Below are 20,319 nucleotides of genomic sequence, written 5' to 3'. Positions count from 1 at the left end.
AATCCCGGAAGGAAGAAGCCCCGGGGGGTAGAGGGACCCAGAGGAGGACAGTCAGGCGGAAGAGGTGGAGCAAGGCTAGGATATTAAGTTGGTGCACACGGGGCGGAGACTCAGACGGAGCTTCGCCGATCTAGCTACTAGACGTAGAGTTGCGCGCAGCAGCGTGAGAATGGAAACTGTAATTCAATAAAGACTTTTACTTAATGATCGCTGGCTAGCGTGATCCTCTGTGAGCTAGGATCTTCAAGCAGCTCTGACAACATGTATTAATGTTTAATTGCTTTTTTAATAAGGTTTTTTTCTTCTATGCTTAGATGCTCTTATTTTACACACACACATATATAGTGTGTGTGTGTGTATATGTGCATCATGTATGAATACAGTACATGTATTAAAGTTTGTTTTTAAATAAGGTTTTTTCCTACTATGCTCTTATTTTATTCTTAAGCTGCTTTGAGTACTTGTCAGAGGGAAAAGCAGGGTTTAAATAAATATAATAATAATATAGATGCATGTGTTTTTAGGGTTATATCCTTAAATGAATGGGGGGAAAGGTTTTTATTTGCATTCTTGATTATTGAGATTCCTACAGCTCTTCATACAACCATTGTAGTGTTGGGAAGGAAACCCCCCCCACCCCCCGCCAAGGGTCAACTAGTCCCACCCCCTGCAGTGCAGGAATTGCAGCTGAATAAACCCTTACAGATGGCCATCCAACCTCCTGTTTAAAAACCTTCAAGGAAGGAGAGTCCACCACCTTCTATTCTTCATCTAAACTAAGGGAAGAATGCAGCCGCTCCACACAGATCCCATACAGGACGTAGTAAACTGATTTAGATGGTATGTACTACTACACTGAGCACTTTTGAGTCTTGCTAAAAACAGGCATGAACACCTCCTCAAAAAAAGGAAATCAATACATTTTTTGTTCAATGTCCATTAAATCCACTCAAGTCAACACCGTTTTTCCCCACTAGCTAGTCAAACTGCAAGACACAGAAGAGATAAAAACTGGAACCAATAGTCCAAATCAGCAATTGGAGTGCTTATTTATTTATTTATAGCTTCTATATACCTTGCTCTTTCGCCGAAAGGGCTTCCAGAGTGTACAGTCGTTAAAACAACGCAATCCCTGCCCCCAGACTTACAATTTTATTTTTTTAGAAAGACACATAAGGGAACGAGGACAGGGAGGGAGAGGGGTGAAACAAGCTCAAGCACCGATTCTTAAATAGTGACTTTGACTTAAATAGTGACTTTGATCACGGCCACCTGGCACAGAGATAGCGCAGGGGAAAGAGGTGCTTGATGGAGCTGGTCTTTGGCAAAGCTGGTGGATGAACCTTGCTTCACGCCTCTGCCACTAAGGCAGCCTGATGGAATGGCGGGAGAGGAGGAAATGGCTAACAATGATTTACTTTATGCGTCCCATAAACATTTTTTCATGGTCAACAGTATATGAAAAACATTTTTATGACCCTTTGCACGGAGAAGAAAGCCCTGCAACCCAGCCTTGCACTCAGACCTTCTTGCTCTTTATTGCCGGAATAAAAAGTGAAATGAAGAATCTCATATGGAACATTTATTGCTGTTGTTTGATAAGTAATATTTCCCAAGTGCTTACAGTGAGGCCTTACTTATATTTTGCTCTTTTAACAGTGACTAGAATTATTTTATTTTCATTTTTCTTGCACAAATCAGGCTGTGTTTGCTAAAAACTATTTGCCTACTGTTTACCAGCAGTATGAATTAAGTTAACAGCGTTTTGTCAATCTGTATTAATGCACCTTTTTGTAACTTTATAAAATAGGAAGAAAATGTGAAAATATGTTTGCTACATGAATAAGAAATATTTATTAATGACATTCCACCTCACAGGGCAGGTTAATAGGAAGCTGCCCCCTTTGGGTATTCAAGAAATGTTTTATTTTTGTAATTTGGGAAACTTTGGGGTTCCCCCAAGCACCGTGGTATATACTGGCCCTGTTTTGGCTAAATGGGGGCACTTGCTTGCTACTGGAGCAGGGAGGAGGAGTGCAGAATGAAGGGATTACAGAGTGACCAAGCCGCAATGTATGAAAAAGTGTTGCCTACTTCTGCCAAGGAGGTTGAAATTTCAGACATTAGTACGGGGGCATGAACACACGCAAAGAAACCAACACTAAGGTCCCCAATTTTATGGAGTGACTGACTAGTCTGAGTTATGAATGCCATGAGTGTGGCACACAGAAGGTTTTCTAAGTCATAAGGGGTGTGGACTTTGGGATGAGAAGGCTCAATAAGGATCTTTGTGGATGGCAAAGTGTGTGCATGCGTTTGTGCAAATCTAATCGCTTCTTGGAATGAAATGAATGTATCTTATTTTGCAGCTGGGCTACTTTCAAACGTCTTCCACTAATGGACTGTGTGGCTCTGGCATGCAGTCAACTCTCCACCAGCCTCTGTAGCTCAGTACAGTGGTACCTCTGGTTAAGAACTTAATTCGTTCTGGAGGTCCGTTCTTAACCTGAAACTGTTCTTAACCTGAGGCACCACTTTAGCTAATGGGGCCTCCCGCTGCTGCCGCACCGCTGCTGCATAATTTCTGTTCTCATCCTGAAGCAAAATTCTTAACCCAAGATACTATTTCTGGGTTAGCGGAGTCTGTAACCTGAAGTGTCTGTAACATAGCTGTCAACCTTCCCTTTTTTTGGTGGGAAATTCCCTTATTGCAGCGCTGTTTCTCGCTGCTTCCCGCTGCTATCCCGGATTGTTAGATATCCTGTAGACTGTCCCCAGGACAGGTGAGGCTGCTAATCCCTTATTTTCGAGGTTGCTGATCCCTTATTTTCAAATCTGAAAGTTGACAGCTATGGTCTATAGCCCGAGGTACCACTGTAATGGAAAGAAAAAACCCACCTATCAGGACAGGACTGCCAATACAGTCATATCTCAGGTTGAATGTGCTTCAGGTTGAGCGTTTTCGGGTTGCACTCCATGGCAACCCAGAAGTAACGGAGCGCATAACCTCCGGGTCTTGCCACTTGCGCATGCGTAGACGCTCAAAATGACGTCATGCACAGAAGCGGCAAAATGCGACCCGCGCACGCACGCAGTCGCATCTTATGTTTTATTCAGGATGCGAGCGGGGCTCCTGAACGGATCCCGTTCGCATCCCAAGGTACCCCTGTATACTGGAGTGTGTTTTAGATAGCACCTATCTCATACTGGCTTGCATTTTTTAAATATAAGGGGGGGGGGAGCCTTTTTCAGCCGAAGGGTCACAGACCCTTCTGGCTAATTTTCTGAGGACAACATGCCAGTGGAGGGCAGAGTAGCGAATGTAAGCTTGACCTCCATATGGCAGGCTAGCTTCTACACACATTCAGCCACACAGACAAACAAGAGGCACGGTCAGAGTTCAAAGACATAGTCCAGCCAGGCAATTATCATTCAGGGTGCAAAGGAGAGCCAGCGAGGAGTGCGGTCTGGAAGGAGTTCTGAAGGCCAGGAAGAAAGGCTTGGAGGGCCTGACGTTCTCCATCCCCGATATCAAGGCAATTGCCATGGACCACATGCAGTTTGCATGAATGGGGAAGGTGGGCAGAGAGGTGAGAGAGCTCACGCAAAGTATACTGGCAATCCAGGAGATGAATGAAGATAGCGCTGCCGTCAAAAGCCAGATTTCAGAGGGCTCTTGTAGCACCATGGAGAAGAAGCCTCTAAACCCTATGGCTAAATAGGATAATGGCGCCAGCCAGAGGTTAGCTGATTGGGTTCAGTGTTCATGTGCCATCCTGAGCCGTCGTTTCCCCTGGAGCCGAGTTTACCGCTTGGCCTTCACCATTTGAATGGGAAGCGGTGGGCTGCTCTGCTAATGTTTCTGAATCTGTGCGGCCTTCACTCTCAGGTCCTTTATCGGCAGCCGGGGAAGCTGCATTTTCCTCACCAACCGGAGCCGGCTTCTGGGACTCGGCCCTCTGCCTCGCCGCTTCCGCTTCCTGCTGCTGCAACATCCGCTCCACCTCTATCTCGAGTTCCAGATTCTCATCGTCTGCCTCCACGTCCAGCTGCTGCATCAACTCCTCTAATTTATTGGCCTTGCGAAGCTCGTTTTGCTGGATGATGGTGCACAAGTGCTCCGTGAGCTGCTCTTTGACTTCCGTTTTCTTCTGGAGGTCCAGCTTCGCGGACACATACTCGGCTTCTGCCTTGTCGTAACGCTTCCTGAAGGCGGGGAAAAAGAGCAACCGTTTAATAGGGAAGTTTTGTCTGCTCTACGGACAGGAACACAGAATTGTAGAATTGGAAGGGACCCCCATCTAGCCCAACCCAGGAATTAAAGCTAAAAAATCCCTGGCAGATGGCCATCCAAACCCTGTTTAAAAACCTCCAAAGGAGAGTCTACCATCTATCTGGTTGGCCCCACGGAGGACCTTACGGTCTGCAAATAACAACATCCTAAAGATTCCGGGCCCCAGAGAGATCAGACTGGCCTTGACCATAGCCAGGGCCTTTTCGGCCGTGGCCCCGGCCTGGTGGAATGCTCTCTCACAAGAGACCAGGGCCCTGCAAGATTTGACATCCTTCCACAGGGCCTGCAAGACGGAGCTGTTCCACCAGGCCTTTAGTCGGGTTCAGTCTGACTCATTTTCTCCTTGTATAAGAACAAGCATGAAGGAGGTTCCCAGCCCGCTCACAGGTGCTTATAACATCAGTGGAAACAGTTGCTAACCGCCTTCAATTTTAACATGAAGATTGCCACTTGTCCAATTTTAATTATAATTTGTTTGAATTAATTGTGGGATGTATCTTAATTGATTGATTGTTTTTATGCATTGTCTTTGTTGTATGATGTTAGCTGTTCTGAGCCCGGCTTTGGTCAGGGAGGGCGGGATGTAAATAAAATGTATTATTATTATTATTATTATTATTATTATTATTATTATTATTATCATCACCAACATCAAAGTAGTTCATTCCACTACCAAATAGCTCTTAACCATCAGAAAGTTGTTCCTAATGTTTAGTCACAATCCTCTTTCTTGTAATCTGAATCCATAGGTTTGGGTCCTGCCATCTGGAGCAGCAGAAAACAAGCTCGCTCCATCTTCCATGTGACAGCCCTTGAGATATCTGAAGATGGCTATAATGTCACCTATCATACTTCTTCTCCAGGCTAAACATCCCCAGCTCCCCTTACTGACCGTTCCTCACAAGCTCACCTGCTCTAAGAAAATGAAGAGCAGATTGGGGGAGTGGGAACAGAGAAGGAGGGTAAGTCCAGCTAAACTATACTAATGGAACTTTAAAAAATCTTTTTTGGAGGGCAACCAAAAACCCAGGCCTTGTATTTGTCACCACTGCTGTAGAAGTGAATGCTTTCCTCACGCGTCAATCTCTTATTCTGTGCTTAGTCCTTACCGAGCGCATGAATACTCCAGGCTTGCCTGGTCAATCCTGTTTCTCAGGATCCCAATATCAGCAGACACCATGTCATCCAGAGCTTGGAGCTGGGTTTGAATCCGCTTCAACTTCACCGTTTCAGCCTGAGTTCTTTTGGATCTGGGAAAGAAAGAGACCATATCTGTTGGCAACATGCCATTATAAGTTACCATGTATTTCAGTAAGAAAGACTTGTTAAAACTTCTCAGGAATGTGAAGAGCTGTGTTTTTTCTTCATTTATACAATAGAAAAAAAGCCTGGGCTTTCCAAACAAAGAATGGACCAGGATTCCAGAAAACCCCCTTTTTATCTTTATTTTAATGAAGAATGAGACTGGCCAGGCTTTATGGAGAAAGGTTTAAAGATATGCAGGTTGCATTTAAAATCATCTACGGTTCAGCAGGTTTTATACCCCCTGCAAAGCTACCAATCCCCCTGGAAACTTTATTTGACTTCTAACCAGCTTATACTAAGTATAAGCAAACTGTCTTACCACTTTTTCATTCAACTTCTACAGCATCTTATAAAATTGTCCAGTAGCACCTTAGAGACCAACTAAGTTTGTTCTGGGTATAAGCTTTCGTGTACATGCACACTTCTTCAAATACTCCGAAACAGAAGTCACCAGACCCTTATATATACAATGGTACCTTCTAGATGCGAACGGGATCCGTTCCAGAGCCCCATTCGCATCTAGAAGCAAAAGTAACCCGTGTCTGTGCGTCTGCAAGTGCACAGGTCATGTTTCGGTGCTTCTGTGAATGCGTATGACATCATTATGAGCGTCTGCGCATGTGCAAGTGGTGAAACCTGGAAGTAACGTGCTCCGTTACTTCCGGGTTGCCACGGAGCGCAACTGGAATGCGCTCATCCCGAAGCACATTCAACCCGAGGTATGACTGTAGTGGGAGGGTGTAGTGGGGTATTTTTCAGAAGGGTAGTAGGAGATGGGTGATTGGCATCTTATAAGTTCCTTATTACAACACGATTCCAAACTTTCTCATGAACTTACATCCCATTTTGTTCAACAGAACCCAATGGAATGAAGTCATGATTATAGTCTAAGATAAAAGGAGAGGAACAGCAAACACCAGCTTGCACCTTCCAAACTGTAACTGGTAGGATTTCTTATTGATATTCAGAGGAAAAACACTTTGTGCTAGTGCTGAGAAAACAAGGCCGGCGGGCTTTGCTAAGATGCAGCAACACAATTCGGGGGAAATAGGTATTGTGTTCCTTTGGCCTGCCCAAATATTACACCCAAAGATTCTTCACACCTTTCCGCTATCGCTTTAGCCAGGAGCGCTTTCTTGCGCTTGTTCTTTTCTTCCATAAGCTTCTGCTCCTGTTGTAGGATCTCCCACCGAGACTTCTCTGGCCTGAACATTGACAAAACAACAGAATTAACAAGGAATTGCCTTCTTTCTCCCTCTCCCACAAAACGAGCCCACAGGGTAACTGAGTCCATGATGCATTCTGCCATTGCTTCAAAAATATTTGAATAATTCACACTAGTCGCTTTAACGCCAAGCCTGGTTTCAGAATCTGAGGTTGTATCCAAAGCAGTGAAGTTACGGTCCCACCAGCACAAGGATTTCTGCATAAAGGGACTTCCTTCCCTTCTCCTCTCTACGGGAGCCCCCTAAATATGTTCTAGAAACCAGAAACTCTGCTATTCAACCCCTGCGGCAAACTGATCCTTTGAGGACAGATATCATTGAAAACTTGGTTATTGACTGACTCACAGAACGGAAGAATCGTTGCTTAGTAGTAAAGCTCAAGGTTTGCATGAATAAGGGCCCCTGGTCCAACTATCAGTCACTATAGATCAGGGATTGCTAACTTGGGAGGACCACAACTCCCATTGGCCCTAGCCACCATGCCCAATCATCAGGGATGATGGAAGCTAGTCCAGCAACACCTGGAGGTCTAGAGGTTACTCACCTCTGTAGACAATATTGAGCTAGGTCTGTCTTGTTATAGGGACAATACTGAGCTAGGTCTGTCTTGTTATAAGGCAGTTCAATGTGTTTTCTATCCTTTGTGTATCACTGCCTTTTAAACTGTGTCCAACCCACCTTGTGATCCTTGGGTGAAGGGTGGTATATAAATTTAATAAATAATAAACCACAGCTTGTCTGAATACTCTCTAAATCTTCCCTTGCCATAAACTGCTACAGAGAAGTTTTGAGTGTTGCCTCGGCTCAACTTGTCGCAGGGCACTCTCCAACATATCCCAGAATCCTCTACAGTGTGTAGGGGCTTCATGGCAGAAAGGCCACCACTGTGGAAATTGTTCCCTGAAGCCTGGAAACTATTTCGTACAATTGCACTGACAAGCAATGTGCAGAGTTCTCTGCATAAGAGGAAAATTCCCTTGTAACGAAGGATACAGAGCTAGCTGTTTTGCTAGCACCAAAGCAAAGGTCTCTAAAACTATGCACATGACCTTAGCAAGACTGGAGAGCTGGTCAGATTTGGCCCTATACATAAAAACACATCAATAATAATAATAATAATAATAATAATAATAATAATAATAATAATTTTTTATATATACCCAGCCCTTCCCGGTTCAAAAACCGGGCTCAGGGCGGCCAACAACAAATTTAAAACACTTAATTATAAAAGCAGCATAAAATACAGTATAAAAACATGAATAACAATAAAATTCAAAAATCAAAAATCAATTAGATAATCCCCAGGGCTAGCTGGCTGAATTGGTCCTACTTGGGCCAGCAAGGAGGCCAGGGGAGAATTAGCTGTGGGGTTTCAGAGCAGGTGATCTTCATAAAAGGGGAGGGGGAGGGAAGAGAAGGGAAATAAAAGATCAGGCTGAATTCAAATTAAAGGCCAGGCAGAATAGCTCTGTCTTACAGGCCCTGCGGAAGGAGATTAAATCCTGAAGGACCCTGTTCTCATGGGACAGAGCATTCCACCAGGTCGGAGCCATCACTGAAAAGGCCCTGGCCCTGGGGGAGGATAGTCTGACTTCCTTAGAGCCTGGAATCAAGGTGAAGAAAGGATAGAAAAAGATCTCAGTATTTATTACCCGAAAACCACTGCAATTTTTCATGTATCTTCCAATTTACTATGCAGTACAGCTCTGGGTGGGGTCAGTTAATGAGTCCCATCGATGGAAGCCCTACACAAGGGCTTATGATTACGCATCAGGGTTTATCCCTCCGCTATATCCCTGAAATTGGCTCAGGGTTGGGGTGTCAGGAGAACCCCAAAACAGCAGGTGGGGAGAGGAGGCAATCATTCTGCCTGACAAACCGAAATGCTTGCCCTGACGGAACAGTCACCTTAGTACGATGTTGAATTCCCCCTCTGCAATTAGATTGTTTGGGATGATAAAACTCTTAAGAGTTTCATTACAGACTTACTAACAATTCCATTTTCTTTTTCTCCGGTTTATGACTTGGCACTGTAGAGGGGTCACCGTTACACGTTTTATCTAGTCCAGGTTGAAGCTGTTGCTTTTTGGCATCTTGCTGCTCTCTCGCTGTCGGAGACTGGGGCGGTGGGAGAGGCGTCTGGGGAGAGGAGCTCTTCGGTTTGGGCGCAGAAAGCCTCTGCTCCAGGGGTAACGACAAGGCTGCTCCATCGGGAAGTTCTGCTTCTCCACATATCTGCGGAACTGGCTTTTTGCGCTGCAGATGTTGGCGGTGTTTGCTTACAGGAGCCGTCCGATGCTGCGGTGCAAGAGGCGCATCTAAATGGCCCAAATAAACAAAAATTAGGCTTTCACATCATGGGGCAGGGTAAGCTACAAAATAAAGAAGTGAATTAAAATTGAAAAAATATGATTTAGAATATGATAGACAAAATTGGAGGGAAGAGTTAGGGGTACAGATAACAAATGATATACTGTATTGGAGTCAAGCATAAAATCAACAGAAATAGCCTCTATGGATCTAAGACTAAGACTTATTCAACAGAAAATATTATTCAGAGTCCACTGGACTCCAGCAAAACTATTCCAGAAGAAAATAACAAGTGCAGACAACTGCTGGAGATGTGGGAGTAAAAGTGCAAACTTAGTACATATGATGATAAACTACCTGATGATAAGATCATTTTGGTACGAGGTGAGGATATTTATAGCAAGAGTAATAAAAAGAAATTGTTATATAGGGGAATTGAATTTAATTCTAAATTATATTCCAGAAACGTGGGAGATTTCAAGGGGTAAAAAAAAAGGGATGTACCGCGGTATATTAGAAGCAAAAAAACTTGTTTTGATGAATTGGAAGAGCCGCAAAAAAATTCCATTGAGCACATGGATTGATAATATGCACAGATTAGCTACATACGAACGAATTGCATGTCGACGCAAATTAAAAATGGATAAATATGAAGAAATCTGGAATGAATACTTAAGCGATAAGGCGGATAGTGGGGGAAAGTGGAGGGAGGAGAGAGATTTGGGGAAATCTTGTTAAAAAGGTGTAGTCATAGGTATATCAGTGTATTCAAAGCTGAATTGTCAAATTGCGTTCTTATCGTTATTATGCTTTTGGTTGTATGTGTCTTTTGCGGTTGTTGTTTGTATCAAAAAAATGATTAAATAAATTTTTAAAAAGAAAGAAATGAATTAATTTCACCCCCTCCTAAAAGAATTGACTGCAAAACTTTAATCCAGAACTGTTTTAGAACAGACCCCAGGCTTCTGGAACTCAAGAGTGAGTAATGATAATAATATAACAGTAATAATTTAAAATTATTTTTAATGCAGTTTAGGTGGCATGGTTTACTCTACTGCAGGTGATCCTGTATGTTGTTTGGTTATTCAGTGGTGGAGCCCTTGCTTTGCATCCAGAAGATTCCAGATTCAACCCCTGGTATCTCCATGTAGGGGCTGGGAATGTCCCCTGCCTGAAAAACCTAGCACTAGAAAAATGCAACCTGTGCTGCAGATAGAAGTAGTGCGACTCATGCAACACGTTGGGGATTAATACACACAGAATAATAAATTATACATACTTTATCGACCTTCTGAGAAAAATACAAAACATTAAACAAAGCCACAGAGACTTGCGAACTACCCAGCCTAAGATGAACTTATAATGTCTGGTTTCAATAAATTAATTCAGTTCATGAAGATACCAACAAAAGGTACCGGGTAAGTTCGGTGTTATTCACAATACTGAGAGATGCTAGTGGAATTGTAGACAGAAGTTAATGAAATTGCAGACGACAGGGTGCTGGCGTTTTGCACCTGTTTCGCCCTGGAAGTCCAAGTAATCAAGAGGCCGCTGTTCGCCCCGATGAGCCCTTTTACTGGGGCTTGCAGGTAGCACACTCCTCAAGGTAGTTTTCCAGGCTTCTTCAGTGGTCTAATCTCATAGAATCATAGAATCCTAGAGTTGGAAGAGACCCCAAGGGCCATCGAGTCCAACCCCCTGCCAAGGTGGAAACACCATCAGAGCACTCCTGACATATGGTTGTCAAGCCTCTGCTTAAAGACCTCCAAAGTAGGAGACTCCACCACACTCCTTGGCAGCAAATTCCACTGTCGAACAGCTCTTACTGTCAGGAAGTTCTTCCTAATGTTTAGGTGGAATCTTCTTTCTTGTAGTTTGGATCCATTGCTCCGTGTCCGCTTCTCTGGAGCAGCAGAAAACAACCTTTCTCCCTCCTCTATGTGACATCCTTTTATATATTTGAACATGGCTATCATATCACCCCTTAACCTCCTCTTCTCCAGGCTAAACATGCCCAGCTCCCTTAGCCGTTCCTCATAAGGCATCGTTTCCAGGCCTTTGACCATTTTGGTTGCCCTCCTCTGGACACGTTCCAGTTTGTCAGTGTCCTTCTTGAACTGTGGTGCCCAGAACTGGACACAGTACTCCAGGTGAGGTCTGACCAGAGCAGAATACAGTGGCACTATTACTTCCCTTGATCTAGATGCTATACTCCTATTGATGCAGCCCAGAATTGCATTGGCTTTTTTAGCTGCCGCGTCACACTGTTGGCTCATGTCAAGTTTGTGGTCAACCAAGACTCCTAGATCCTTTTCACATGTACTGCTCTCAAGCCAGGTGTCCCCCATCTTGTATTTGTGCCTCTCATTTTTTTTGCCCAAGTGCAATACTTTACATTTCTCCCTGTTAAAATTCATCTTGTTTGTTTTTGCCCAGTTCTCTAATCTGTCAAGGTCGTTTTGAAGTGTGATCCTGTCCTCTGGGGTGTTAGCCACCCCTCCCAGTTTGGTGTCATCTGCAAATTTGATCAGGATGCCCTTGAGTCCATCATCCAAGTCCCTCGGGATCAATCCCTGGCATTTGCAGGTAGGGCAGGTAGGTAGAATGTCCCCTGCCTGTGACCCTGGAAAGCCATTGCCGGCAGTGCCAGATTTACATATAAGCTAAATAAGCTATAGCTTACGCCCACAAAATTTAAGGAGGGGAAAATAATTGGATGTACATTCTCAAAATATAAGATAAGAAACCAATAAAATAAAACCTACATACAGCAACAATAAGGTATTGTTTTAAAATTTTTTTTTATTACTTGTAATTTCCCCATCTGGTCTGGAATAGCTCAGCCGGTACAGCATGAGACTCTCGATCTCAGGGTCGTGGGTTCGAATCCCGCCTTGGGCAAAAGATTCCTGCCTTGCAGGGGGGTTGAACTAGATGACCCTTGGGGATCCCAACTCGACCATTCTCCGTTTCTATGAGAGACCCCGAGCCCAGCTGGGCCGCCTGCGAAACAAACCGGCTCCGGCTTCCCGCCACCCGCCTCCCCGGCCGCCCCTCGCCCGCCGCCGGCCTTGCTTACCTCGGCGCTGCCCCTGGAGCCGCCGGAGCTCCTGCTCGGAGAAGCCAGCCCAGGCCCCGGCCATGGCCCGTCCCTCCCTCCCTCCCTCCCGGGCACCCGCCCGGCTCCTGCTTCCGCTGCCACGTCCCGCAGCTCCGCCCCTCAGCTTTGGGAAAAGCCGCGGCTCCGGGCAGGCCTCGCGCGGCGGACTAGGCCCGGCGCGTCGCTATGGCAACGGCAGGAGGCCTCAGGCGCCCGGCCTTCTCGTCCCGTAGCATATTATATCATATCATATCATATCATATATCATATCATATTAGCATATTAGCATATTAGCATATTATATTATTATATTAGATTATTAGATTATTAGTTTATTAGATTAGATTATTAGATTAGATTATTAGATTAGATTATTATATATTATATTATTATATCATATTATATCATATTATATCATCATATTAGCATATTAGCATATTTTATTATATTATATTATATTATTATATTATTATTAGATTAGATTAATTATATTTAGATTATTAGATTATTATATTAGATTATTAGATTAGACTATTATATTAGATTATTATATTAGATTATTATTATATCATATTATATCATATTATCATATTATATAGCAGCGCGGCCCAATTTTGCGCACAAGCCCATGGCTGCTAGGCCCAGTCCAAGATGAAGCTACTTTGACATTAGCAGGGTTTTAAAATTACTTGTAATTTGGCTATGAATGGATAATAAGTCATTTAAATAAGGTTCAAACTGGACATGCAGTGTATTGATAATGAAACCAAGGAAGGGAATAGAGGGAAGTCAGTCTGTTTAGTTTTTGTTTTTTATTTGTTGTTGATTTTGAAAATATTTTGACTATTTTGAATATTATATATGATGAACTAAAAAAGAATTATAAGAACAACATTTCCGAAAAAACCTGAGGTGTTCTTACTTGGGATTGTAGGCAGAGAAGTCCCAACAAAAGTAAAAGAAATCTTTCTGTACAGAACTGGTAGAATTTGCTGAATTGGCTCATATGACAAACAAGCTGAGAGGTAATGTTAACCCAAAATTTACTGAAAAATGGGACATGTTCAAGAACTACTTAAAAAAAAATATAACAGTGGTGTGGCTTCTTTGACAGCATTTGAATGCTTTCTGTATATATGAATGAAAAGGTTCTAAAAATCAGTAGGAAACTTTAAGATATAGTACAATGTTAAGTTTTGTACTACAGGAAAATAGAAAAGGGAAAGGCGTTGGGGGGAAGTCTTATGTGTATATATGTAGGAGTGTATGGTGGATTTTATGGTATTTTGAATTGACATTGTTTTGTAATCTGTTTCATAATTATGTTATCAAGTAAATTCAATAAAAAATTAAAAGAAAAACTGACCATCATCAGGTGTATTTGAGGCTGGCTGGAAAGCTATTGCCGGTCACTGTAGAACAGGGGCCCATTGCCGCATTGGAGAGTTTGAAAGTGTTGTGGCGCCATCACAAAATGGAATAATAATATTTTATTATTTGTACCCTGCCCATCTGGCTGGGTTTCCCCAGCCACTCTGGGCGGCTTCCAGCATATTAAAATACAATAGTCTATTAAACCTTCCCTGAACAGGGCTGCCTTCAGATGTCTTCTATATGTCAGATAGTTGTTTGTTTCTGTGACATCCACAGGGTGGGTGCCACCACCGAGAAGGCCCTCTGTATGGTTCCCTATAACTTGGCTTCTCGCAGTGAGGGATCCGCCAGAAGGCCCTTGGAGCTGGACCTCAGTGTCCAGGCAGAACGACGGGGGTGGAGACGCTCCTTCAGGTATACTGGGCCAAGGCCGTTTAGGGCTTTCAAGGTCAGCACCAACACTTTGAATTGTGCCCGGAAGGCAGCAAAAGTCAGCTGTGTGGGGTGTGCAAAATGCTAAGCCAGTCCTTTGAAGTTTCGACGCAAATCACTTTCACAAAATTTCCCAATTCACAGAAGGTCAACTCTGTCTCTGGCATCCTTTCTCATCTTTTATCTCTCTATCCCTCCCCCCATCCACTTCCCCTTAGTCATCAGGTCTATTTATGACATCACAGGCATTATGACATCATATTCAACAGCAACAACTGGGGAAGCATCAGCAGTTGCAGGAGCTAATGAACACTACTTTAAATGCGGATGTATTTTGAAAGACGTTTATTTAGTGTTGCATTTGTTTGCTAAAAAGTCAGACACAGTTTTGCTTTTTTTTTAAAAAAGGTCATTTATTTAGGAATATAAACTGCTTTGCTTCCGTCCTGCTGTTCTCTTCATTACTTTCACAATCGGTCTTGGGGAAAACCTCACCGGATTCCTGAAAGGCAAACAACATAGTGAGTGGGATGGCCTCCGTCCAACAGCCTCAGCCAGACCCTCCACTGGCTGCTCCCATTCACACACACACACACACACACACACACACACACACACACACCATTCTCCTCGACCACGTCCGAACGCTCCCACTGACACACACAGACACACACCATTCTACTCAACCACATCCGAACGCTCCCACTCACACACACAGACACACACCATTCTACTCGACCACATCCGAACGCTCCCACTCACACACACAGACACACACCATTCTACTCGACCAGGTCCAAACGCTCCCACTCACACACACAGACACAAACCATTCTCCTCGACCACATGCAAACTCCACCTGCCAGTTTCTGCCAGGTATGTTTCCAGACAGCAGACAGCTTCTGACTGTGAGAATCGGCTGCCTTCAAGCTGCAATCCCACCCAGCAAGCGAACTTGCCTTCTGCCTGTTCCTCAGCGTCCCATTGCGGGATGAGTGCCTCCTTCCTCCTGCCATTTTGCATCCATGAGGTAGGAGACCCTCCAGAGCCGAGTGCCACAGCTGCTGCCTCTGAGGTCTGTGCTGGGAAGGGGGAGAGGGCCACCTTTATAGCCAGGCAACTGACAGGTGCTTTTGTGACACAACAGCAAACTGCAAAAGCTGGGGATGCATCATCATAACCTCAGACTTCACAATTGTGAGTACAGCTCAGCACAGATGGTCCATTTGCTCCCTTTTTGTTATAATGATGGATAGCCCACAGCTGGGTCAACTGAGATCAGCCAGAGTTCTGATGCAACGTTTTGCCTCACACACTTTTGATTAGGCTATTCCAAATTCCAGGTGTTTTAGGAGGCGCTATTTTAAAAATACAGAGTAAATATTCATTATAGTGTCGCTTTGGAAATGTAGTCTCACGGGACTTGTACCAGAAGATAAAATGTCAAAACATCCATTTAACAGCCGTACACCTGTCAGTCACACTCCTCATCCTCTCTGGCAGGCTTTGAAAACATATTACATGTTGATAGTCAAGGAGGCTGTGCCAATTCTGCCAAAGAGGAAATCAAATCATATAATCCGTGCTTTGAATAGTATTGTGGCTTGTCTTTTGGAATACACGGAAAAGTTGCTTCTGCTAAAAGCAATATATTTGTCAAGCAACAGATGCGAAAAGAAAATACCCCCTCTTCTAGAATAACTTAGGCAATTGACAACTTGCTTTTCTCCATGTTTAAATTCCTGTTTGTAGGAGGAAATCAACGCTGCTGGGACCTCATCCTGCAAAGGAGGTGTCAGCTGTCCAGCCAGAACAGCAGTTGCAAAGAAGACTGCGTTGAACATTAATTTGCAGAAGACAATGGGCCACTTAGTCTTTGTCACTCTGGCAACACAAATGGAAAATCCAAGAGGCCTTTTCAATTAGGCTGTGCTGACAAGGTTCCTATTTTTTTTATTAAAGTTCCTATTTTTTTATTAAAGGTTCCTATTTTTTTATCCTAGTTTTATTAAATATTTCCTTGTATAACCAAACAGACAAACAAGAAAGTACCCAGAAATTGGAAAAAAGAATTTGTGCCAACAAAAAAGGAATGGCAGGATAAATTATTAGAGTATACTGAATTGGCCAGATTAACAGAGACAATTAGGAGACAACCTAGACAAGAATTTCAAAAAGAATGAGGAAAATGCAGAGAGTACTTTACCTAACAGTGCCCCAAAATATACACCTAAACTTGTTTCGATTAATTTCTGCAGGAGACTTTGCGGTTTTTTTAAGTCATAATTAGGAAAAATTGTAGTAATCACGTATAAAAGAGGTAGGCTTGTCTAAACAAAAATGTGCCAGATTGTATTTGTTTTCCATTTCTCCTTTTGTTTGTAACATGGAGAATTTGCAGCGTATAAGAAAAGAGGGGAAAGCAACGAATCAGCCAGCTGGAACTACTGTAGCACAGGAAACATCTGTTGATTGATTCTGGGAAAGAGTCACTTGGAGATAAAGCTTCTCAGTACTTGATAGCTGCAGCACAGCTGGAAGGCAGGGATCCCTGCCAGATGTGGCAATAACATCATCCTGTAAAGAAATATGGGCTCCAGCCGTCACATATTGTGTGTCGTTACAGCCATGTTTTCCTAGAAACTCTGGCATCAAGACCCAAACGCAGAATTGCAGTTGAAGTCTCACCAAACATGAGATGAACTGTAAGCAATGACCTGAGCTTTGGAAGTTAGGCTCTTGTTCACGTAAACTAAAACAGTGTTTGGCTTTTGTGCCCCAGGTTTATTTTTATTTATACCCCACCTTTTTATTTATAAATTATATATATATACCCCACAGATGAAATAAGAACAGCTAAAAACATAGGGGAGGGGAAAACATTTTTCAAAAAACAAACAATAGAAGTAAAACTACACACACAGACATAATCTATTTAAAAACATGCAGATAGTTACAGAATTGATGGAGTTCAGCCTCATTTTTTATTTTTATTTATTAAATTTGTATACTTCCCTTCATAGATTTCAGTTTGGTGTTGGCATACAAATTGTAGCATATGCTTTGATGGATAGTTTGCATGTGAAGAAAAATATAAAAGAATATATAGATCAGGGTTATTATTTCCATGGGCTTAGATGACATAGATTCCTGGTGTAGTACAAGGTTTTGTTCACAAGATGGAAGCAGACCGTCATGGAAACAGTCAAAATCTTTACAAGATCTGCAAGCTGTAACTATCCAAACAAGCAGCTAGATCAGCCTTGGCTAACATGGACTAGATTTAGTATTACAGCTGCCCTGGCTTGCCCAAATATTTCTATTGGCATTTAGCTGTAAGGAAATTAATTATTATTATTTAAAAAGCTTTAAAACAGGGATGGGGAAGAAATCTCCATTTCATCCTGAGAATAGTTTAAAAGGTTCTCTCTGATCATGCACAAAAATTGCTGGAGAAGCATGCAGAATTATTGTCAGTGCCTAAATGATATTGAGCTTCAGAACAACTTGACCACAATAAGTAAATTTTGCCAGTGGTCTGACTATTTTCCACCTTCCCATTTCGACTCTCTGGCACCTTATCTGCATAACCTAGCAATCCTAAAATATAGACACGCTTTTACTCTCGCAAGATTGAATATATTGCCCTCGGCTGTACTTGAAGGACGATTCCAACAGACTCCATATAAAAAACGCTTATGTCCCTGTGGAGATGGCAGTCCCGAATCGGTGGCACATGCCCTTCTGGCTTGCCCTCTTTATAAAGACTTGAAGAAGATTATCACCCCTCTTTTATTATCCATTCCAGGTCGCCCAGCCACTGCCACAGTGTCCTTTCTCTTGGCAGTTCAAGATGAGCAGGTGGCAGCAAAGGTTGTGAAATAAAAAATGTAAGGTCTTATATATATAATAAATGTTCATAAATGTACCAAGCAAACACGTACATAAATATATAAACCACATGTCTGAAGCAGCACAGGAAGACAGCCCTGAAACCATTTTGACTCCCAAACTGACCAAATTATTTCTCTGCAAGGTCAAGGAAAATGGAAAAGCCTCCCCATTGTCTTTTCATTCACAAATCCTGTCTTTAAGGGTCTGTGTATGAATAGGGTGAGCCTGTGACCTGGCTCAGGAACTAAGTATTTATCATTACAAAAGACTGGCCAGGCTCCCCAGGGTATCCAGTCAAGTGACCATTAACAGGTAACCTGCCAGATGGCAGATAAACAATGACAGGGGTGTGATGGCCTGGGATTCTGATTCGGAGGATGAAACAGAGGAATCCCAGCCTGCACAGGAGACCCCGCCTCCAGGGCCGGCTGAACTGGGGCAAGGCCTAGATGCTGAAGAGCCTGCACCTGTGGCAGTGCATCAGGAGCTGGCCCCAGGTGAAGCCCTTCTGGCCCCAGAGAGGCTTGACGACTCAGTGGCCACAGGTGAGCCTCCTCCAGGGCCCAGTAACCCTTCGGCCTCTCCTGATCTGCAGAGGCTTAGAGCAGAGAGGCGAAGGGAACTGGTGGCCCCCAGGAGGAGTGCTCGCCTTAAGGCCAGAGGAGGCGGGGCTCCTGGGGGCCGGGACCGCCCCTGGCCTTAGAAGAGGATAAAAGCCCAGTCAGCCCGGCCCCAGGTTGCGGGAGCAACGTCGTTGTTGGCTTCGGACCTTCCTGTGTTCCTGATCCCTGCTCGGCCTCCTGTTCCTGACTATCCGGTACTCCTGTTCCCTGCTCGGCTTCCTGTTCCTGACTATCCGGTACTCCTGTTCCCTGCTCGGCCTCCTGTTCCCGACCGTCCGGTGTTCCTGTTCCCTGCACAGCCTCCTGTTCCAGCGTTCCTGTTCCCCGCCCGGCTCTCTGCCTCGGACCTTGCCCCTCTTCGTGTGGACTCTGCTACACCCAAGGTACCTTACCCCCGAGACCAGCACAGTTTGCTCCCGCCACACCCGCACTCCCCCTTCGTAGGGGTGCGTTCGGGAAGAGCCAGAGGCCATGGCAGAACAGGCGGCTGCACTGGTGGCTTTGGCCCAGGAGAACCAGGCCTTGACTCACACCGTGCAGCAGCTCAGCGACGCGGTTGTGGCACTTCAGCAACGCTTGGAAGCCCTACCGGCTCCTGGGGCCGACGCCCCGGCTCCGGGCAAGTACCCAGTGGCTTTGCCTGAGAAATTTGATGGAGCCCCGGCCAGCTTTCCCATGTTCCTGGCCCAGGCCAAGCTGTATATTCAGGGGCGAGCCCGGAACTTTCCTGACGACCGCACCAAGGTGCACTTTTTGATTAGTTTGTTAAAGGACCAGGCGGCCAAGTGGGCGTTGCCGCTACTCAGGCAAGACTCCCCCTTGCTGGCAGACTATACGGGGTTTTGCAATCGTTTGGAGGCCGCGTTCGGCAACCCCCAGAAAGAGAGTCAAGCCAACCGGGCGATTCGGCGTTTGAAACAGGGCAAGTCCACGGTGGCCACATATACCACGGAGTTTCGGCTGTTGGCACAGGACTTGACCTGGAATGACTCGGCGCTGCGGGACCAGTATCTCGAAGGGCTTTCGGACGAGGTACTGGACCAGTTGGCCACAATGGAACGCCCCACCACGCTGGACACTCTCATTCAACGGAGTCTACAAATAGACGACCGGTTGGAGGATCGTCGTCAGGCCCGGGGTCGTCGACACTTCCAGTTCACGGCACCAGCTTTTTCCGGCAGCCCCACGGTCACAACTGATTTAACGGAGGAGCCTATGCAGCTCGGGGCAGTGCGGCCACGCCTTTCCCCCGCAGAGAAGGCGCGGCGTCGGGAGGGAAATCTCTGTCTTTACTGTGGCGGAAGTGGACACTTCGCTCGGTCCTGCCCTGAGAAACGCCAGCCGCAGGGAAACCGTCAACCCCAGTAGCTGATGGCCCTAGCTACCGGGGGTCCCAAACCGTACAGAATGGGCCCGCACCAATGGACTTGCAACATCTTATGGTTTCGGTACGTTTATACCCTCCAGGTGGGCCCTGGATCCGCACCCATGCTTTGGTAGATTCAGGGGCAACCCACTCCTATATGGACGCTGCTTTTGCCGCCCATCATCAGGTGCCACTTCGGAACAAGCCAGTACCGGTCCAGGTGGAAGCGATTGACGGACGACTTCTGCGTTCAGGTGCCGTTACTCAGGAGACCCAGCCCCTGGTCCTGTGTCTCCAGCAGCACCGGGAGTTGCGAACTTTGGACATTGCCTCTATGCCTCGCTTCCCCCTGGTGCTCGGGATGGACTGGCTGGAAGCCCACAACGTTCAGATTG

At 44.8% G+C, this 20,319-nt stretch overlaps 1 protein-coding gene and 2 long non-coding RNA genes across 3 annotated transcripts in view; 1 reads left to right on the top strand and 2 right to left on the bottom strand.

The window, feature by feature from the left end:
* Window positions 1–20,319, top strand: part of LOC310713254 — a 182,265-nt gene that overhangs the window by 72,335 nt on the left and 89,611 nt on the right. The gene's annotated exons all lie outside the window — the stretch shown is intronic.
* Window positions 1,025–12,481, bottom strand: GORAB (golgin, RAB6 interacting). Its single transcript, XM_083516929.1, has 5 exons — window positions 12,215–12,481; window positions 8,819–9,143; window positions 6,703–6,804; window positions 5,404–5,544; window positions 1,025–4,206 (listed from the first exon to the last, which is right to left on the bottom strand). The coding sequence occupies exons 1-5, from the start codon at window positions 12,276–12,278 to the stop codon at window positions 3,765–3,767; spliced, it is 1,074 nt and encodes a 357-aa protein (XP_083373055.1). The 5' UTR covers window positions 12,279–12,481; the 3' UTR covers window positions 1,025–3,764.
* Window positions 14,370–15,784, bottom strand: LOC310713239. The gene is made up of 2 exons (XR_014529130.1): window positions 15,001–15,784; window positions 14,370–14,543 (listed from the first exon to the last, which is right to left on the bottom strand). It is a non-coding gene; the product is annotated as an uncharacterized lncRNA (long non-coding RNA).

Source organism: Podarcis liolepis (assembly GCF_965112155.1).
Source record: "Podarcis liolepis genome assembly, chromosome: 8".
NCBI classification, from domain to species: Eukaryota; Metazoa; Chordata; class Lepidosauria; order Squamata; family Lacertidae; genus Podarcis; species Podarcis liolepis.
This window is presented reverse-complemented; position numbering and strand designations above follow the sequence as displayed.

What these genes read in the sequence shown, in the direction of transcription:
- GORAB (XM_083516929.1), bottom strand. Translation starts at nt 12,278, where the DNA reads ATGGCCGGGGCCTGGGCTGGCTTCTCCGAGCAGGAGCTCCGGCGGCTC. An exon ending in GCTCCAGGGGCAGCGCCGAG is followed by an intron (nt 9,144 to 12,214) that starts GTAAGCAAGGCC and finishes TGGGCCATTTAG; the next exon opens with ATGCGCCTCTTGCACCGCAG. An exon ending in GCTAAAGCGATAGCGGAAAG is followed by an intron (nt 5,545 to 6,702) that starts GTGTGAAGAATC and finishes TTTCTTTCCCAG; the next exon opens with ATCCAAAAGAACTCAGGCTG.